Raw genomic sequence first — 22,461 nt, forward strand, 5'->3', positions numbered from 1 at the left:
GTAGCACACACAACATCCAGGGACACACAGGACCTGACTAGCAGCGGCCACACAATGACTAATCTTAGGACTAGGAAACTGTGGTGTTATCTAGTATTAAAATGACTGGCAGCAAAAATTAAGTAAAAATTTATATTTAGGGAGATTAAGTGCATAATGTCACCTTCAGATATATAATCACAAAGTCACTGAAAGTGGCCAAAACCATACAATACAAGGAAATCCATGGTGGAATGGCATGCGGCACTTACAAACATGGGATCATAGCGTATGTCTGACAGATACTGGCCACATACTGTACATAACAATACCAGCCACATACACACACACATATACATACCAATACTGACCACATACCTACCAATACCGACCACAGTACACACATACATACCAATACCGACCACATACAAACATACTAATACCGACCGCAGTACATACATACATACAGTACCAATACCGACCACAGTACATACATACATACCAATACTGACTACATATATACATACATACATACATACCAATACCGACCACATACGTAACAATACTGGCCACATACATACATACCAATACCGGCCACATACATACCTACCAATACCAACCACAGCACACACATACATACCAATACCGACCACATACATACCAATACCGACCACATACATACCAATACCGACCACATACATACATACCAATACCGACCACATACATACAAACATACATACCAATACTGACCACATACATACATACATACCTACCAATACCAACCACAGTACACACATACATACCAATACCGGCCACATACATACATACATACCAATACCGACCACATACGTACACACATATACATACCAATACTGACCACATACATACCTCCAATACCGACCACAGTACACACATACATACCAATACCGACCACAGTACACACATACATACCAATACCGACCACAGTACACACATACATACCAATACCGACCACATACTGTACATACATACCAATACTGACCACATACATACATACCAATATTGACCACATACATACATACCAATACTGACTACATACATACCAATACTGACCACATACATACCAATACTGACTACATACATACATACCAATACTGACCACATACATACATACCAATACTGACCACATACATACATACCAATACTGACCACATACATACATACTGACCACATACATACATACATACCAATACTGTCCACATACATACAATACCGGCCACTTACATACTGTACCAATACCGGCCACATACTGTACATAACAATACCGGCCATATAAACACCTACATACATACATACATACCAATAGTGGCCCCATGCACACAGACATACCAATACCGATCACACACATACACACAAACATACCAATACTGGCAAAATACATAATGCCGGCCACATACACACATACCAATACTGACTACATACACACATACCAATACTGACTACATACATACCAATACTGACTACATACAGTACATACATACCAATACTGACCACATACATACCAATACTGACCACATACATACCAATACTGACTACATACATACCAATACTGACCACATACATACCAATACTGGCTACATAAATACATACCAATACTGACCACATACATACATACCAATACTGACTACATACATACATACCAATACTGACCACATAAATACCAATACTGACCACATACATACATACCAATACTGACTACATACATACCAATACTGACCACATACATACATACCAATACTGACCACATACATACATACATACCAATACTGACCACATACATACATACCAATACTGACCACATACATACCAATACTGACCACATACATACCAATACTGACCACATACATATCAATACTGACCACATACATACATACCAATACTGACCACATACATACATACCAATACTGACCACATACATACCATTACTGACCACATACATACATACCAATACTGACCACATACATACCAATACTGACCACATACATACCAATACTGACCACATACATACCAATACTGACCACATACATACCAATACTGACCACATACATACCAATACTGACCACATACATACCAATACTGACTACATACATACATACCAATACTGACCACATACATACATACCAATACTGACCACATACATACATACCAATACTGACCACATACATACATACCAATACTGACCACATACATACATACTGACCACATACATACATACATACATACCAATACTGTCCACATACATACAATACCGGCCACTTACATACTGTACCAATACCGGCCACATACTGTACATAACAATACCGGCCATATAAACACCTACATACATACATACATACCAATAGTGGCCCCATGCACACAGACATACCAATACCGATCACACACATACACACAAACATACCAATACTGGCAAAATACATAATGCCGGCCACATACACACATACCAATACTGACTACATACACACATACCAATACTGACTACATACATACCAATACTGACTACATACAGTACATACATACCAATACTGACCACATACATACCAATACTGACCACATACATACATACCAATACTGACCACATACATACCAATACTGGCTACATAAATACATACCAATACTGACCACATACATACATACATACCAATACTGACTACATACATACATACCAATACTGACCACATACATGCATACCAATACTGACCACATAAATACCAATACTGACCACATACATACATACCAATACTGACTACATACATACCAATACTGACCACATACATACATACCAATACTGACCACATACATACATACCAATACTGACCACATTCATACATACCAATACTGACCACATACATACCAATACTGACCACATACATACCAATACTGACCACATACATATCAATACTGACCACATACATACATACCAATACTGACCACATACATACATACCAATACTGACCACATACATACCATTACTGACCACATACATACATACCAATACTGACCACATACATACCAATACTGACCACATACATACCAATACTGACCACATACATACCAATACTGACCACATACATACCAATACTGACCACATACATACCAATACTGACCACATACATACCAATACTGACCACATACATACCAATACTGACCACATACAGTACATACACAACAATAGGCACCACGCTAGATGCGTGGTATAGTGGTCCTGTATTTCTGGCCGGGTGGTCACGCATACAGTATTACATGAGCATACCACGTACACACTACTGTAACATGCCACTACTGAGGGTTAAGCGCAGCAGCTTCCTAACTGCAGACTGTGCCAATGTGCTTATTAACCATAGTGACCACATAAAGGCAACACTAAACTGAGCAACGTCAGCAAACCAGAGACTATTACATGTTGCCCACAGGGTTGCCGTGCTCGGTTATACATTTCGGAACCCTGGACCCTACATCAGTGACTTTGTTATTATGGATCTGGCGAATGACACAACACTGCATGAAACACTGGAGAGGGAAAAATAAATAATCCAACATACAATTAAAAGGCTAAACTCACTTATTTTGAATTATTTTGAAAGGGGTTAAAACTAAAACTAAAAAAAACCGCCGTCCTGCCACTATAGCTGAACAGTGCGGAGGGAACTCCGCGTTTGTGACACAGCGGAGGGGGTCAGCCATGGACTGAGGAGCCTTACCGTGTATTTAGCAAGTATACCAGTGCAGTCCTGAATCTGAGCTACTGATCCCTGCGGCCAGCTGGCACGCTCCCCCTGTCCACTGCATGCACCGCTAACATGTGTGGATATCTGTAATTAACCAGACTTAACCAAGTCAGCATTAGGCGGGGATGTGAAACTAATACAAAATCCTTGATTGCTGGCCAAGATTTGCCTTACTAGACCCCAGTCTTCTTAGGAGGGGGCATTGTCATTCACTTACTAACCTCCTCGGGCAAAGCTATTGGACGGACTGCCATCCAAGTGTCCCGGAATAACATGTTTTACCATACTGCTCATTCTGGAGCTCTTTCTGGCACTGCCTAAAGTCAGTCAAACAAACAGACAACAAAAAACAGGTTATAGGTCACAAAACACGGAATGCAAATGGGAAAATGTTAAAGTTCTGGTGCACTCGGAAAATCCCACCCGGTTTCCCCCCCCCACGCTGCTTTTGTGCATGAGAATTGTTAGCAGATGAGAGTCGTGTGCTCGGGCGATTAGCGGATTAGGCGCGGATGACAAGGAAGCTGCGGTGGATGTTAGCGGCGGATGCCTGCACTTGGCAATGAGAGTCTCTAAGCTGCTTAGGATAAGTAGGAGAACTTTCCCAGTCACATGCACCTTGGTCTACCTTCCAGTGAACCCTGTCCAGGTCTCATCACATGAGAACGTCAATGAAATATGAAGTCGGTAGACCGTTTGCCAAAAATACACAACGTTCAATAACGCTCTTTGTCCTCATTATCTCCAACTTGTCCGGAGACGTCAATGAGCAGCTGCAGACTCTATGTAATTTATTGCTTAGATAATGAGAATAATCATTGGTTTGAATGAAATGAAATTTCTTTCTCTGCTGGTGCCCGATCCGTTCAGTGATAGAACGTATGGCAACATCTCAGAATTACTGAGGCAATGGCATGGTGGCCACAGCAAGGTTGTATAGGAAGACGAGGGTGACAATGCTGTAGTGGGTGGATCAGAGGAACATCTTATAGATTCAATGGGAATATTCAATCCCAGCTGATATTTCCGCCCGGCAGAAATAGCGACCACCACCACTATTCAATCCCGGCTGGAACTGGCCAGGACTCGCCTGCTACAGGCGAACCTGTATTGTCGTAAAAGCCCGCTGATTTGTAGAATCCACAACCGTTTCCTCCTATTGGCGCCCATTTTTGACTTTCCAACTGTCAGAAAATAATCCGTGGGTTGGAAGAAATGACCTGAAATTGAGTAGGTCACATGACATTCAACCTGATAATGGCGGAAAGAGCATCCGGCATTGAATAACCCCCTAAAAGGCTAACACTGCTTTTCTATGGGGGGGAATTATGCACACCGGTGGCCACTAGATTCAAGTGTTGCTTCATTCGGGGGCGCACGACCCCCAACATTAATGTTATGTTGTTCCGTCATTTTGACAGGCTGGGAACTCGTTATATTTAACGATAAAAGGATTCCCTGTTAAAATTCAGTCAACACTTTAATCTCCAGTAAGAAGTTATTCTCCCAGGGGCTCAATAACCGCATCGGAAGATGAAAAGGAGAAGGTTTTATTTTATTTTCATAGACTAATTCCCATTATTTGTGGTTCTTACACTATAAGGGATTTATGATCTTCCAAATGTCATCTGAGGGTCAATTTGTTTTTAAACCACTACGTGGAAATGACACCGGTTCATATGTCGCAGTAAATCCACACATTAGATACATGTCCTCCTCTCCACATCTGCGGTTGGAGAGTATGTAATGAGGGTGGACCCTACAATCCGTGTCCTGGCGCAGAAGACGATGTGGCCCCGTATTGCATTTCTGTATGTAGTAGAACAGTGCAAAAAATGACAGCACAATTCTGCTTTTATTTCTGTAGATATTGAGTCCTTTTGCGTTGGATGATGATGATGTCATGACCGCTGTATAGGACTGGTTTGAGGACCAATCACCAGACTTTTCCTCAATGGAATCAAGATGTTTGAGCATCGATGGGAGAAGTGTATTGAACTTAAATTATTCATGGTAAGAAGACGACTTTTGGATCCACACTTATACAGTGCTGGAGAATAACATATAAAGCCATCCTGACTCCACCAGCTTCCTCTACCCAACATAAAACCAAAGTGTCCACGTGGATGTAGCCTGTAATTCAGCCCTTTTTTTGGCATAAAAAAATGTCATAATTACGAACAATACTAATACTAGATAGACGTAGGGAACAGGTTAGAAGCAGTGATTTACAGCCTTTAAGAGAACCCTATCTATCATAAGAAAGAAACAAGAAGTTAAAAGGTGACATCATCCAACCAGATGCATGTTCCCTGACACTTAGCTGCCCCTAATCAGCCACCCCATGGTGCAGAGGTCAGCTCCGCCCATGTCCTTTCTTGGCAGTTAGCCATCCTGTCAGACAGTGACTGCAGAAGAACGGACAAGAACTGGGCTGACATATGCAGCATGGGATCCTGAAGGGTGGGCAATAAGAGATTTACACACAAGATAATTTGTATAGAAATGTTTTACTATACACGAAAAATTGTACAGAAATGTTTTACCTGGGGAGAGAGCCAAGGTGGGCCGGATGGTGAGAGTGCTTCCGCTGCTCATTTTGTAGTGCACAGAGATGGCGTTCAGCAGGGCCTGTAGGTACTTTTCCTGCTCAATGCTGCTGGACGACTCCAAAGAAGAGGCAGGCGCTGTGGACACAGCAGAAAATGTGACGGGTGCTTTGCATATCCCCCAGCCTATTAGTGACATGTCCAGAGAATGGAGATCACAGACTAAGGTGGAATTTAATTTTGGGTGGCAAAAACAGGAAGACTATGAATCAATGTTGTCTTTTTTAGGGGGAGCAATATAATCAGAAGCTTATTTTACATCTAAAAAATTCCCTTATCCACGTGGGATCTATGACGAATGCATGAACCTGTGTGCTCACAGCCACGAAAACTGGGCACTTAACCAGGATTTGTTTTTTTGGGACCTCCTAGAATCATGAAAGAAAATTCCAGATAACTGCTGGTGCTGGGCTGCCTTCGGGGCCCATTGTATGACCGAGAATATAATAACATACATATCAGTACTGTATACTTTTTTGGGGGTGATAAGGTGTCGTATTGGTAAGACGCACAAGCAGACCTTGCTGATTAAAATTATACCAGAAAAAGAGTAACATAGCATTTCGGATGCAGATACATCAGAATATAGGCATCTTGCATATCATTTTAATCAGCAAGGTCTGCTTGTGCATTTTATATGCAAAGATTTACAAATAAGAAATTTCCGTCCATAAAAAGATGCTAGACGATAATATGGTTGATCAGAAACGGACGACTCAGGCAAGGCATCTCTTGGTGCCTGGCGTATTGAGGCTTAGATGTAGGCCGGACACATTTGTATTAAAATTGTACAAGAAAAACATTGTAACGTAGCATTTCAGATGCAAATACAGCTGCAGTCACACACAGAATACAGGCAATGCTGCGCATCATTTTAATTGGCAAGGTCTGCTTGTGCATAGCAATGAAAACAACTCATCTTAAAAGGAAAAAAGTCATACAACAAAAAAAGACGCTCAGTGCTACAGTCACACCAAGGCGTGGCGCATATAGGGCATATCTATATGTACTTTATAGATATGGACACCTCTATAAAGTACATATGTTGAGGTGAGACAGAAGTCTGAACATATACTGACCAAACATCCATGTAAGTGGATTTCAAAGTCAGTTCCACCTGAAATCTATATGGACTACCCTAGAAAAGATGCCCGCAGGTTGGGTTATATGGGGGATGTAATACGTACCAGCAGGGTGTGTATTCTGAGATTTAAACAGACCAACGACAGTCTTTCCATGAAAGCCCCCAGAACGAAGTAAAACTGCATTTGTTTTGGAGTTTTTCCAGGAAACCACCGGCAGTCTGTTATGGCGGTAACACCGCGCCACCTTCTGTAGGCTGCTGTCCTGGACCGACTGCGGCACTACCAGGAGACCGGGGTAACTACGAGAGAGAAGGCGTTGACACATTCATTGAAAGGAGACACTAAAACGGAGGCTATACGTTCTTATACCGTCTGTGGAGGTAACAGCTTCATATAGTTACATACAGTACGAAAGGAACTTGTGATACAGATCACCCGTACTAGGTCATATATATATATATATAAATATATATATATATATATATATATATATATATATACGCCCAGCGAGCTGCTCTGAATCAGGCCCAGAGATACAAGGGAATGACTGCTGTAAGATGAGACTGGAAGAATCTGCAGCAATGGACATATACAACAAGGCTTGGTGACCAATCAAGTGGAGAGAGATAAAGCACCAGCCAATCTGCTCCTAACTGCCATGTTACAGAGTAGGGGGCAGATGTATTAAAGCCTGGTGAAGTGGAAAAGTGGCCTTTGATAACGCATATCAGAACATAAAGTATGTATCATCGTGAGAGAAAGTAACAGCCAACAAGCTCCTAAATGTCAGTTTTTAAACCATGGGGCAGATTTAAAAATAGATAAATGCGAGGATGAGAGTCATAAATGTCCAGCCAATCAGCTCCTAACAGTCATGTTATAGGCTGTTTAAAAAATGGCAGTTATGGGCTGGTTGGCTGTTGTCTCTCTCGTTGATACATACGGTATGTTTTTTCCCTTTCAACGGGCGGGGAAGAGCCTGAGCCCAACGGCTGAGAGGGAAAGTTATTCTCAGGCATAGAACTGTATTGTGTAAGTCACAATGTATATTTCAAAGAGATCCTACGCTCATAAGAAATGGCAGAACACGTGCCTGAAGAGTGGGGCACCCAGAAGCTCTTCTAGTGATCGAAAACACTTACATAGCGGAACTTTCCCTTCAACCATTGGGGTTGGGATTGTTTAGTCCAGTGGTTCCCAACCCTGGGCCTCAAGTACCCCCAACAGTGCACGTTTTCCAGGTGCACTCATTTTTCAGGCACATTTGTAAAGATCCACAGGTGGAGCTAATTATTTTGCCTGTGATTCTGTGTGGAGACCTGGAAAACGTGCACTGTTGGGGGTACTTGAGGACCAGGGTTGGGAACCACTGGTTTAGTCACCCATAACTAGGTTGACAAGCAGCAAGGTCGACATTGGTCTAGGTCGACACTAGTGTTCGGTCGACACGGGCTAGGGCGACAGTTAAAATGTAAACATGGGGTTTTTCATGTCGACATGGACACAGTTTGAAGTGCACCGCATCCCCTCGCAATGCTTCGGGCACGGTTCCGAGCGTTTATTCTCCCACCACGCCCTAGTAGATGGTAGGACATGAAATACCGCCTGTCCGCGCGTCAGCTCAAAAAACATTGAAAAACCCCATGTTGCCCTTTTGACTGTCGACCTAGCCCATGTTGACCTTACAGTAGTGTCGTCATAATGTCATGTTGATCTAGACCCATGTCGACCTAGTGATGTCGACCCAATGCTTACTGTAGACCTAATGATCATCTCCCAACCATTGGGCTCAGGTTCTTGCTCCCCCCACTTTGTGCGTTCATAGCTTACTGCCACCCACGACAGACAGCATCGGAAGAGGAGAATAACTGTGCCATCTTTACTTCGCTCTACACCATGTAGGATTCACCCGAGACCGCGCACTAAGCTGTGCTACTTCCACAGAATGAGAGAACTGATCAGCAATCTGTTGGGTGGGAGATATCAGAGTCTATAGAAGAGGGAGAGCCCATCTAACCTCACTGTAACATCTGAGCAGCCAATTACCCACCTCCGGCACAGTGAATACATCCTGTTCATGGCCGTCACGCGGAAATATTCCGATTTAAACCGCGAGGAGCTGCTGCTGATGGTCCCCAGTGCCAGCCGTTGGTAGTCCCGGAAACATGCCCGCTCTACCAGTTGCTCCATCGTCGATTTCTCGGTTGACTTTAACGTTCCGCTTGGCAGCTCGTTATCATCCGAGACTATGGAGAAAATAACATTTTACAACCTGGCGTTAAAGCTGGAGTGTTCTATAAACAACGGCGGCCATATGTAATTTGTGATTATATGTAACAACCGTTCTCATATTACTGATAGAACTCCATAGACAGTAAATATGGGTCTTGAGGATTAACAATAAATACCTTAAATATACACTGGCCAATAGTAGTTGTTTTCTTAACCCTTTGAGTGCCAACATCTCCGTGAGAGATGTTCAAACTATCCACTGAAATGCCAGCGTCGCTTACATTTGTTATATAAACCCAAATTAAAAAAAAAAATGTATTTCTTATATAAAGATCAGCTCAAAAGCTATAAAAGGTAACTGGCTTATTTATTTAATTTTCAGGAGTGTTTAAAGTGTTGCAAATCTAGTTGAGTTATGAGGTGATGTCGCCTATAGCAACCAATCACATAATGTGTGAGCTGTGTGTGACTCTGGAGCGTCTTTTTTGCAATTTTTTCCCTTAACTGGAAATGGAAAAGATGCGTCTGCAGTCGCACACTGAAAATAGGCATTCTGATATTATTTTAATCAGCAGAAGCTGCTTGTGTGTCAGTTTTGCAAAAAAGGCTGCTTTAAAAAGGTTGCAGAAACTGCACATCTGAGTCACGCCATAGCATGACATGACTAGAAGGGTTGGTCGATGCGAAAGGAGTCTAGATGTAGGAGGACACATCTGTATATGGAATACAGGAAAGCCTTCTGCTAAGTGCATACATGGACAATGGTTGTCTGATCTCAGTCGATAGAGCCCTTAGAGGAGAAAGACAACGTCGGTGACAAAACAAACTGTATACCAGAAATATCATCATCGTCATTGCGGCTCCCTCGCTCCTCTAATATCGTTCCAGTTTTCTTCTTGGCAACATATGGGCGTCCAATAGTCATTTTCCCAGCACGCTTGGCCCCTTTTACAATGGTTTTAGAGAGCGTCCTAGAATCATAGAAAACAATTTGAATGACACATCTGGAAGTACTGCCGGTAGGACGTACATAGGGTGAAACACTTGAGTGATATGGTTCTGCTTCCTTAGAAGACTACCCTGAACCCTTAATATGTAGCTCTCAAGGACAGAGGCTTCTTTCCTCTTGTAAAATATATGGGCACACCCACCATGACCAGGTGACCTCATCTGATGGGACTCCTACCGCTAAGGTTCAAGTCCAGGTTTTAGGTACCAAGTAGATGAGGTCACCTGGCCATGGTTGGTGGGCCAATATATTTTTTGGGCAAAAAAAAATGATGCCAAGAGCCTCACTTTTGGTCGGTGTTAGATTACAGAGTTTATTATAATGATTGTAATTAGCAGTGATTAGTAATAAAGAGTGTGAATATGCATTTTCTATTTTCTGTGTGGAACTGTAAGTCCCAGCATGATAGCACCTCTTATTATGTTTGGACATAGGGTGTGCAGTTCAAGGTCCCCCCTACACACATATAAAATACAGTGGAGTTCTCCTCTGCCCATAGGCAATTATTCTGGTTAACTCACAACAGCACATTCCTTCTGTTCCCACTCCATGTGCAGAGAGAGTTAGATGTGGGGGAGGTATTTTGTTTCTGTGCAGGGAAAATACTGACTGCTTTATTTTTACACTGCAATATAGATCTCACTTTGAAGTAAAACCCCACCCAAATCTAATTCTCTCTGCACATTACATCTGCCCCACCTGCAGTGCACATGGTTTTGTCCATTTGAGAAGGAATTTGCCTTTGTGAGTGAACCAGAATAAGGGCCATAGTCATAGTTGTTTTATTGCTATGTGTCATTCCTACATTTATGCTGTATTGTATTTATAAAATGTTACTATGTACCGTATATTGCTTGTAAGGCACTGCATAAACTTTATGGAGCCTTAAAGAAAATAATAATAAAAATAATAATAATATCTAAAACCACAACGTAAGCATTCTTGTTATTTGGTAATACGGTACAGGTGGCACACCGTAATGCAGGTGGCACACTGTAATGCAGAAGTCTTAAGGTGAAACCTCGTATAGCCTTACAGTGACCTCTAGAATGTTCTAGAGGTCGCTACTGTTATGTCCTTTGTGGTTCTTTAGCTTTTGTGGGACTTCAAGATCCAGCATGCCTCTCTCTCTGGTTGCCTAAGCCCAGTAAATTATATTTACTGACCTTTGAAAAAGAAACAACCGATTTCTGTGGTTACAGCAAAAAGCAGCCAAAGCAACATTGCCAGATGGCTACCGGTATTACCGAAAAGAGGTGTTCTTCTCCTTCTGCTTTGGTAGGATAATGGGGGTCGCGGCTTGTCCGGCGGCAAAGGCATACATGCTGAAGATGGACACGGGATACCGGAACTTCATCAGCTGCTTCTTGAAGAGATCAACCATCTCTGGACTCACTTCCTCATCAAACGCGACTTTAATTAGCTATGGGGGAAAAAAAATAGAGGTTTCCTCGATGCCAATGGACCTATTACACAACTATTGCAGCCTAGGATAACCAGAGCGAACGCACAAGTTTTACAGGTGTTATGTAGGGTACACACCAGGACGACCAGCTCACGATGCACATTGTGAGCGGGTCATCAGTGTCTTGTCCGACCCGCTCACGATGACGCGGAGCACACGGCCCGCACCGGGAGCGGTACCGATCTGATGGCGACCCGCACCCGGGTGTATGGTCGTTTCCAGATCCTACCTGCTGCAGGTGGGATTTGAATAACGACCGACCGACCCGCGGGGCCACGCAACCGATCGGAATCGGATCAAAACAGGACTGAAAAGGGCCCAATCACCACACAATCTACATCCAATCAGTCTGAATTGGATCTAGATTGATAGGATCGGGCCCTAGTCGTCCAGGTGTGTACCCAGCATTACAGTAATCTCTAGGGGTAATCTTCTGAAGGCCATGGTGTCTCGGACACTGGACTCCTACCATTCTGCTATGTTACACATAATCAGCAAATATACAGGGTGGAAGTTGTAGTTTGGGGAAGGAATATAGGAACACTCGCATACTTGAAAAATGCAAGAAAACAACAGCTGTAACTTATTACAGGTAAATATTACATTCTGAACATATTACAAGAGTCTGATTTGCTATTTTCCCCAAATAAGATTTGCATGATTACAATTGGAAATTACACAGGCAAGCAATGGGAGACAATTACTTTCCAAACGTCTCATATTTGAGAGACAAAACATTATTACATTTGAAACAATCAGACGACGTCATCGCATACAGACACATGTAGGGAATCCTACGTAAACTGGAAACAGACCCAATAATGTAACTGTCCCACAATGATTGTCTGAGGGTAAAACGATCCAGTGATGGTTACGTCACATTTAGGTTTAAAACCCTTTTGTATGATTTTAAATTATTTAACAGAAATATGCCGAGATTATAGGATAAATTGTAATACGTAAAATCGAGTCAGATCTCGAATAACCACTGCCAGCATTGTGTAAGGCCATGTCCCCATAAATCAGAACCGTTCTGATGTCATACAAAGTAGACGGATGGAAAAATCAGGTCAGCCGGGGGATGCGCAGAGTTCCCTCCTTGAATTTGGTGAATGGGCCATTATATGTCAAGAGGACCAGATGTCCTTTCTGTGACAAACTTCAATTTCGATAAAATGTTACATGAAGGTTGGCATATATGTCAGACTCAAGATGGGTACACAATAGACCAGGGGTGGTCAAACAGTCCTCGAGATCTACCAACAAGTCCACGTTTCCCAGACCAAAAGATCTGTAGGAAGTGTCGGTTAGGAATGAATGCAGTTTGAAAACGTGACAGTTAGTAATGACTACACCTGTGCACCAGCTGAGAGGTCTGGGAAAAGAGACAGTTAGGAATTGATTGGCTAGTGCGTTCTCACCGACCACTTTATCACTTTACCAGGCATAATATATCTGTCCCACAGTCTATAACATGCCATATAACAGTTGATTGACTGGTACTTTACCGCAATCCATGTTAGTTCTCTCCAAGGCTTAGTACATACAGACCCCATACAGAAATAGTACATAGGAGGAGGACAGAGGAGTCCTTCAGCATACAGGATGAACCAGCTGGTAATAATGTACATGGGTTACGAATCCAAGTGATACGGTCACACGACTTATGGACCAGATACCTGGAACGTCGCCGATCGGATCTGGAGACCTTCCTGCATATTTTGCTGTAGATGGTTCTGGACATTTATCTTCTTCTCCCGGGTTATGGAAGCGATGGGGACGCTACGGATGACCGTCTGTTCTCCCACTTGGAAGAAACGAAACCATGGGTTACAATGGACAATATTATATAAGCACACCGGTTAAGTGGTCTCCTTTGTGGTATAGTATTGGTGTAAGTGACCGTTCAGCCACAGATCAGGGGATGATTTACCCAGTTCTGAATGCGCTGATGTATCTCTTATCTGTGACGTGCACACACCATGTACTCCATAGCCTGGACTCCTGATGCTGACACACAGGATGCTAGAACTAGACCACTCACTACAACTACTCTGAGCTCATATTACAGTATTTACACATAAGTCTTGTTCACATTACATGAGCTGTATGCCTACTTACTGTAGCTCATCAGTATATAGAAAACTGCAGCATCTGCATCCTGAACCATCCACAGAACCCTGGGACCTCCCCTGATCTGTCACCATTCATCACCTCCACTATGTAACATGGCCATCTGCTGTATCTCTCGCCCCTGCATCACACGTGTAACCCAGTACCATCCCCTAAGCACCACAATTGTAGCACGGCCACTTACCTCTTTCACCTGTATCAGATGTGTAACCCAGGACCATCCCCCAATAGCAACCTCTAACATAGCCACCTACCTCTCGTACCTGCATCGCATGTAACCCAGGACCATCCCCCCCAATGTCCACTAGGTAACATGGCCACCTACCTATTGTACCTGCATCACATGTAACCCAGGACCCCCCCCCCAATGTCCACTATGAAACACAGTTACCTAGCTCCTTTACCTGCATCAACACGTGTAACCCAGAACCACCCCCCCCCCCAATCACCACATCCATTATGTAACACGGTCACCTAGCTCTTGTACCTGCATCACACGTGTAACCCAGGACCATCCCCCCCAATCACCATTATGTAACACGGTCACCTACCTCTTGTACCTGCATCACACGTGTAACCCAGGACCATCCCCCCCAATCACCACTATGTAACATGGCCAACTACCTCTCCTTTCTGCTCCATACACGTAACCCAGGATTTTTCCTACATACCAGCTACATTATGTACCTATCCAATTATGGCAGTTTTAGGCCAAAATAGTTGAAAAAATTGTCGGATTCAACATGTTTTCCGACCGTCGGCACATAGGCACTTACTGTACATTGAATAGTTTGACTGTAAATTCATCCAGAAATGGTCACAAAGTGCAGATTTTTTCGCCTGTCAGAAATATCGTCAGGGACTGAATAACCCCCCCTCGCCCATGATTAAGTACCATCTAGCTCGTTAGACAAAGAAATAATCCAGTTTCTTTAACACAGGGTTGCCGACCCTCCCGGAATTTGCGGGAGTCTCCCGAAAATCGGGTCCTTACTCCCGGCCCCCGGAAGGGTGGGCAACCCTCCCGGAATCAGGGGGACCCCCACTGAGCCCCCCGATCGCGGCATTTATATGCCGCAATCCGCGGGTCTCAGGGGAGGGGGAGGAGCTAAAACGGCACAATCGTGACGTTTTAGCCCCGCCCCCTCAATGGATATCAGTTATTTAGTCTATTTCCCGTAATGGGGGCGGGGCTTAATGACGTCACGGTTAAGCCCCGCCCCCCAAAAATCGTCATGAAAGCTTCCTCTCCGGGCTTCTCCCGGAGAGGATTTTCTGAAAGTCGGCAACCCTGCTTTAACAATTGTGCTGGAGATTGATTACATAGAGATAATATTGGCCTAACGCTAGAAAATGTTTTGTCTTATTGGTACAAATTGTTCTTGGAAGAGAAAAACTATATACAAATGAGGAAACCAAATAGTCAAGGCTGAATAAATAAGCAAATAGCGAAATATACACAAACATCATCATTAACGCCGTTCTGGAAGCTGTTCCTTAGGAACAGTCACATTGTTTGCCAATAAGCCAAAGTTCTAGAGGCTAAACCACCTCCTGCTGGATCACAGAACCCGTCTTGTTCACAACACAAGTTTTATTCCAGAGCAGTTGCTGATATTAACGAATGGTGGATTAATTTACTAGTAATTATAAACTCATTCATATGAATAAGATGCGTAAGCTCACGGAAATTAAATCACATCGATTCGCAGCAAAAACGCCAATTAGTGTGATTTGGGCCGATTCAGACCCGTTCGTTAGGATCCGAATTCGGCATACAAAACTCTGGGAGTGAACAGCTTCGGCAAGTTCCACACTCCCAGGGCCTTTGCTCTGGAAAAGGGAGGGCCGGGGGCAGGCAGGGGGTGGGCACACTGGTACGCCCAACATTTCATGTGCGTACCCACAAAAATGGTGGATGTGCCCAAGAAAACACTGGGCGTACCCCTGCGAACACGGGAGGATCGATGTCTGCTCCGGCGCACATGGCGCTAATGCCCGCAACTGGTCAAATTCTATAATTTCTTTATTGCATCCCAGAAAATGATAGACAGAATTTGATTGGTTGCAATGGGCAACATCATCTTTTCATTTTTTAATGAAGATTATATTTCATTGTACCCGCGGTGCTCAATAAAGCTTGAATATACAGCTTGTGAGTACTTTCTTTTTAAATTACAATAAAAAGGTAAAATACACACTAGTAATGTGAACTTAATGAAAATGTCAATGATTTTTATAAAAAAAAAAAAATCAATTTGGATTTGTTAGGAGCCAACAGTGTTGGTTATCCCCTCTACAGGTCCAGGGCCACTGCTAAGCGACTGGGTTGCCGTGCCCTGCTGGCAACAATTGTCAATATAGTCCCAATGGTTACTGAGCAAGCAGGACTATTGGCACTCACAATGCATCTGGTTTCCACCTGTTACGGGATGCTGTGAAGTACGTGCGGCTGCTTAGGCGTACTGTGCTTGTAACCATTACGGGCTTGCCTCTTGTCAATGGCCCCTGTTCTTGGAAGAAGGCTGGGGCGGGCTTAGCCTCTGTTTGTCAGAGGTTACCTGTGTGTGCTACATTAAGTTTTGGCAGCATCTGAGTACTGGGAGAACATACTTTTCCCGGGAATGGTGGATTATAGAGGTGAAGCCTATTTAGTCTGCACAGGTTACTTAGCGAGCACATCAGGATTTTTTAAAGTTTGGTTTATATAAAAGGTACATACAGTATAACTCCCCCAGCGGTGCTTAGTAGAGTCATACACAACCAAGTGTTCTACCTACTGATTGTTTATAACATCAGTAATTCCTGTACTTAACGAACAAAATAAATAAATACAGGTCTTTGTAAGTTTGCGCCAGACAGTGGAGAAAGTCACATGACTGGCACATCGGCGTCCCTAAATCCACAGCCTGCTCCACACACAATCCTCGTGTAATAGCGTCACACTGCACAGACAGGCGAGAGTATTTACTCATTCTGCGAGTCTACTTGGAAAGCCTTCACACAGAAGCGACTGGGTGGTCTGACGCGGTAACTGGCCCAAGTCATGACAGGCAAACAGAGGCTGATTGGGTTTACTTTGGAAAAAGCTACCAAAATACTAAGGGGGAATACAAGATTTTAATTGGTTACTGGACGCGGCCTACTTTAAAGCTTAAGCTCACAATTAAAAAAATCTCTTGACACAGCTGTGGGTTTACTGGATCATACCATCGACTGGTCAGAAAACTGCTCATTCCATACACTCCAACCATCACCGACTGCGGATAATTAAAGGTTTGCCATACTGGCCAATAACATTCTGGCTAGGACAATAGATACCTAGAGGATCATGAGGGGTGCCTTTAAAGATGATGCGATATGTAGTAAGGAACAGGGCTCCCTCTGCTGGCAGGATGTGAGGACCTCCGAGCATCCCCCCAGTTGCCTCTTCTCTTCCATCAGGGTCCAAAAGAACCCGTAGAGCTTCGCACACAAACTCTTCTCCGGGGAGCAATGTTGGTCGCAGGATTTTGGGCTGTAAAAAAACAATTGGGATTATGTGGTTGGGACATCTCATGAGAGCTACATCTAACATTTTCATTCGCATTTTAGGACTGAGTGGAACCTTTACATCGGTCAAGTAAAAAGTTCCCAGTGGGTCGACCGCAGCAAAGGTTCAGCCGACAGGATGACTGCCACCACTGCATGTAGAAAGTGCGTATAATAGGTTTTATAGGTATACGGATAAAATCCTGGGGGCGTAGATAGCGGCTACAGACAAAAGACCAGAATCCCGATTGTAAGTATGCGGGGTCTCGCAGCGTTAGGCCGGGGTGTGTGTTTAAGGTTAAGGCGCTTACGGTTAGGGGGAAGGTTAGGGTGCAGGAAAGGAGGCGGTACTTGTGTATTATCACGGCGTCCATACCCGCGGATCGCATGCCATAACGTATACCAAATTGTATGTGATTTGCATAAAATTTGCATATGATTTACATTCAATTACTCTGTGATCATGGGCGCTGTGATAATACACAAGTGCCAAGGGGGCTTATACATTTACAAGGTGGATTAGGGTCAGGCTGTGGGGTAGGAGGGTGAGGGGTTAGGTACTAACAGGGAGTGTTAGGCTGTGGAGGTGCGGTGAGCGGGGGTGGGTGTTCGGGTACTTGCGGAGTCCCTGCCAGGATCCTCCGTATGAAGTTGCCGGCCTTTTGGCCACCAGCATACCCACTGCCGGGATTGTGTAAGTATCCCGTTTTACTTTCATTCATGATCATAATGATCAGTGGCCAAAATTTAAGCTGGTTAGCTTTTCCCTGATAGAGAACTGACAGGAGCACACAAATATGATTCACTCAGGTGTTCAGAGTCTCTGGCACATTCTGCTTCTCATATGGTGTAATATTGGCCGGTAAGTAACCGGTTATGTTATGTCCTACAACAGTTTATCTCACAGTAACCCACCTTTTTGATTGGAGGTAGTCTTCGGCTTTCCCGATGTACAGCTTCCAGTGTTTCGATATGCATAGCTACAATACCTACCAGACATACAAACAGGATACAAGAGAGCAGCATTATTGGGATAAATTCATTGTGGTGACGGGCAGAATTACAACGGAGCGTATAGATTCGACATTACAGGCTGCATTGTATGAATTTACACAGAGGTGTCCTTGCACTGTGCATGACACACACTCAGCAGAGCGGCGTGGGGCGGAGTGCTCCGCTGATCACAGGTATCGCACTGCCGTAACTATTGTACATAGCACTTTCTGTTGCCAAAATTCAAACAGAAGTAGCAAACATTTCAGCAGATTAATATTATGAATTTAGCAGAAAAGAAAATGATAAAAACAACAATAATGAAGGTTCTCGTGACTAGTCGCAGTCCGTCCGTAAGACTGTACACAAAGAGAGCCTGCACTTACTTTTTGTACTAGATCTCATCTCATCGGAAAACCGAGATGCGATGAGATGCGATATTGTATACAATATTGTATACAATAATTGTAACGTGCATGGGCACTTTAAGCCATTACCAGCTGTCACATATTCAAACATGCTGCATTTATTCCTAATTGACACATACAGATCCACAGGTGATCTGGAAAACATGAACGGTTGGTAGATCTCGAGGACCGGTTGGGCCAACCCAGCATTAGAGGATATAGTGAAAGATTTCACTCAGAAACGGGCTTCTGAGCGATCTTGGTTACAATACTGTCTAGGGTGTACACTCGATATCACTAACTAGGCTCGCTCCCCAAGTTAACGATGATTGATGTCTGCTGAACATGCACGTAAATTTAGCTATATATGACCGGCATGTTCGTTGTGTCCCGATGACGTCACTGAACGATACTGTTCACCAATATCGTATCGGCTGTGTGTGTATGGGCCTCCTAGCACAACCAAAAAGGCAGCCTATGGTGAATACACAAAAAAGGTGACCTACAAGAAGTACAGGTATGTATAAAACACTGGTGCCAAAATAGTGGGGACAAATGTATTATATTATAACACACACATACATATATATATATACACATACATAAAAATATATAAAAGTGACATGGTAAATTCTCTCCAGTATCCTAAGTATCCAGAGAAGAGGCCACAAGGGAGACGACTTCTTATTTTTTCCATGTTACTTATAGATCTAGATATATATTTCCCCCACTATTTGGCACCAGTGGTGTATACGCCCGCCTTGTGTTTGTCTAAGTCTCAGCATGGCAGTACTTATCTATAAGTTTGAGAATTAGGGTGTGCAGCCCAAGCCACCCCACCCCCCCGATAAATTTATAAGACGGCTAAAAGTAGAAAACAATGTTGCAGTACAGGCTGTATGTCACATCATAGATTAATCTTATGGACACGCAGCAACATTACAATAAGATTTATTTATACAACTTTCTTCCAAGAAGACGTTGGCAAGTCTCGGGCTCTTTGCAGATATTCTGCTACTTGTTCGCTAATTGCAGCTATTTCATTTGAATATTCGCATACGTAATATAAACGAATACAACGAGTGCTGTAACCAGCTGATAACAAGCTGCAACAATGTATCTATATTGAAGCTAAAGGGGTCTTTGGCCCTATTTCAGCAAAGTTTAGTAACGTCCAATATGTGGGAAGAGTCGGGGTAGGAACATACCTGGGATCATACAGTGCAAGCTCTTTATGTGTTCCTGGGTCACTCCGCTCTCCGTACACACCTTGTCGATAAACCTGGTAATGAAGCGAACCACCGAATTGGCGATATCATTCTCGGAGTCCTCAAAGCCACTCTCTGTGTCGTAACTCTCGGCAACACTGCCAGCAATACTGAAGTACATAAACAAACCGTTAATGCTCATTGCGCAAAACCCGCTTTCCAGTAGTGATGGCGTGCGTAGATAATTGATCTTATATGGCCATAAATCTAAGCTACCTCCTCTTATCCAGTCTCAGCTCATGCATCATAAAATACCCTTATTCTGAGGTAAGGGGATTAATATCGGCGTCCGCGTTACCATACTGTGCCACGTATAAGAACATATTCTACTGATGAGAGAATCACGTTCCTATTTTGCAATACCAGGAATACCCCTGATAGCTTTTGAAAGGCCAAAAATTCCATTTTCTCTATCAGGAAAATTCATCACTGGAAATGTATTTTGACAACTTGATCCAAAACATACTGAGGCGCTGTAAAGATCCCGTTTATCAAACACACAGGGAAAACGACGGGATAATGGTTCCGCCACAGTCATTTAGAGTCTTATAGGAATTGCTGAGAGTCATTGTTAAAGAATGATACACAATGACACAAACAATGAGATCACTACACATTAACAACAACACAGCAATTGTTTATCAAATTGTGTTGAGACATTTAATCTAAGTGGCGACACAAAGGCCGGCGGAACATTCCACGGAGACAAACACTTACTCTTACATTTGGTGGCCAGGGCAAAGGTCACATGTGGACACTTAACCCCATCCAGTGCTGGAGGGCTGCAATACGTGTAAGATTTGTTTTATGGCCCGGTCCTACACTGCCGCTCTGACACTAGCGCACCAAGGAACTTGACAGAGTCACCGGTGATCTGCAGATAATTGGTATTTATCCGATTCCAATAAATGCGCTAGTGGTGACCAGTCATCCTATAGCACAGGTGCTCCTAATTCATTGGGGCAGAGGAAGTGATGCATATTATGATGCAAAAACTTGCTGTAAGTTCAAACAAAACAAATACACACAAACTCTGCTGCGGACAAAAGGGGTTAGTATAGTGGAATGGCGGTAAAAAGATTCTTTGGGACTCCAAAGATCACCAGAGCTAAGTATTTCTGACTGTTACCACCACGATTTTTTCTCCCAATAGATTGAAGAAGGCTTAGCGCCATTTCTTGTGGGTGTTAGGGATTCTACCCACAGTATAGTGAGGCAGCCATCCAGGAGTGATGCGCCAAAGTGTCCCCTACCTCCGTTTCTGCTGCTGACAAGCTGAACAAACTGTTCTGTAATATTACTCTCTGTTCCTTGTACTCCGCTTACCTGTTGGTGACAATGCTGTTGCTGCCGCTCTCCCAGTCCCCGGTGGCCGATGTCCGTAGCAGTTTGTTCTTGCTGGTGTCCAGCGGTACCAGGAGATAGACCATGAGGTTGGAGAAGTGGATCGCCTGGCTGAACACCGTGCTCTCCTCATTCTGCACTAGCTCCTGCTGCTGCTGTTTGCTAAGCGATGGCCACAGGCGGAGCTGCTCAGCCGCCAGGTCCATGACGGTATCCTCCTGCTCTGCGCTTTCCACGCCGTTCTCCTAATAAAAGCAGAAAATATGAGCGAGTCCCTGGAGGAGACGACTAACCTGACCTAGGTCTCTCTATAATCAAGGAACTGTACCTTAGGTAAAGGTGGCTCTTGGCTGCCATTTTTTGAGGTCAGGTATAGGGCCCGCACTTGGTTCTGGACATCATTGTAGAAGGTGGTCTCCCAGAACTGCTGGTTGGTCCATATGGTGTGGTCCTGGACACAGGTGTAGGCGAACTGCGTGATCCCTGGAGATAATTTCTGTGAAACACAACAGGCACGGTCATTTAGATGCAGAATGCAATCGTTCTACCGTGAATTATAGGATGACAATGTGACCATGAGAAACATTATAATCATACGGTATCCCCTAAGTCAGGCATGGGGGACCTTTGGCCATCCAGCTG

General features: G+C 43.6%; 1 protein-coding gene across 4 annotated transcripts in view; it reads right to left on the bottom strand.

Annotated features, from left to right (window-relative positions):
- The window catches only part of SBF2 (SET binding factor 2), a 323,119-nt gene that overhangs the window by 40,760 nt on the left and 259,898 nt on the right, over positions 1 to 22,461 (bottom strand). For 2 of the 4 annotated variants that reach the window (XM_083164719.1, XM_083164722.1), the window contains exons 18-29: positions 22,148 to 22,315; positions 21,802 to 22,064; positions 20,416 to 20,585; positions 18,723 to 18,796; positions 17,598 to 17,793; positions 13,823 to 13,950; positions 11,926 to 12,101; positions 10,504 to 10,640; positions 9,488 to 9,683; positions 7,540 to 7,736; positions 6,290 to 6,430; positions 3,965 to 4,060 (exon numbers count right to left, since the gene is read on the bottom strand). In XM_083164719.1, the coding sequence (XP_083020845.1) occupies positions 3,965 to 4,060; positions 6,290 to 6,430; positions 7,540 to 7,736; positions 9,488 to 9,683; positions 10,504 to 10,640; positions 11,926 to 12,101; positions 13,823 to 13,950; positions 17,598 to 17,793; positions 18,723 to 18,796; positions 20,416 to 20,585; positions 21,802 to 22,064; positions 22,148 to 22,315 (1,942 nt within the window). The remainder of the gene's footprint in view (positions 1 to 3,964; positions 4,061 to 6,289; positions 6,431 to 7,539; positions 7,737 to 9,487; positions 9,684 to 10,503; positions 10,641 to 11,925; positions 12,102 to 13,822; positions 13,951 to 17,597; positions 17,794 to 18,722; positions 18,797 to 20,415; positions 20,586 to 21,801; positions 22,065 to 22,147; positions 22,316 to 22,461) is intronic. The other 2 variants (XM_083164721.1, XM_083164720.1) reach the window with 1 other exon arrangement.

This window comes from Crinia signifera, chromosome 11, assembly GCF_055691185.1.
Source record: "Crinia signifera chromosome 11, ASM5569118v1, whole genome shotgun sequence".
NCBI classification, from domain to species: Eukaryota; Metazoa; Chordata; class Amphibia; order Anura; family Myobatrachidae; genus Crinia; species Crinia signifera.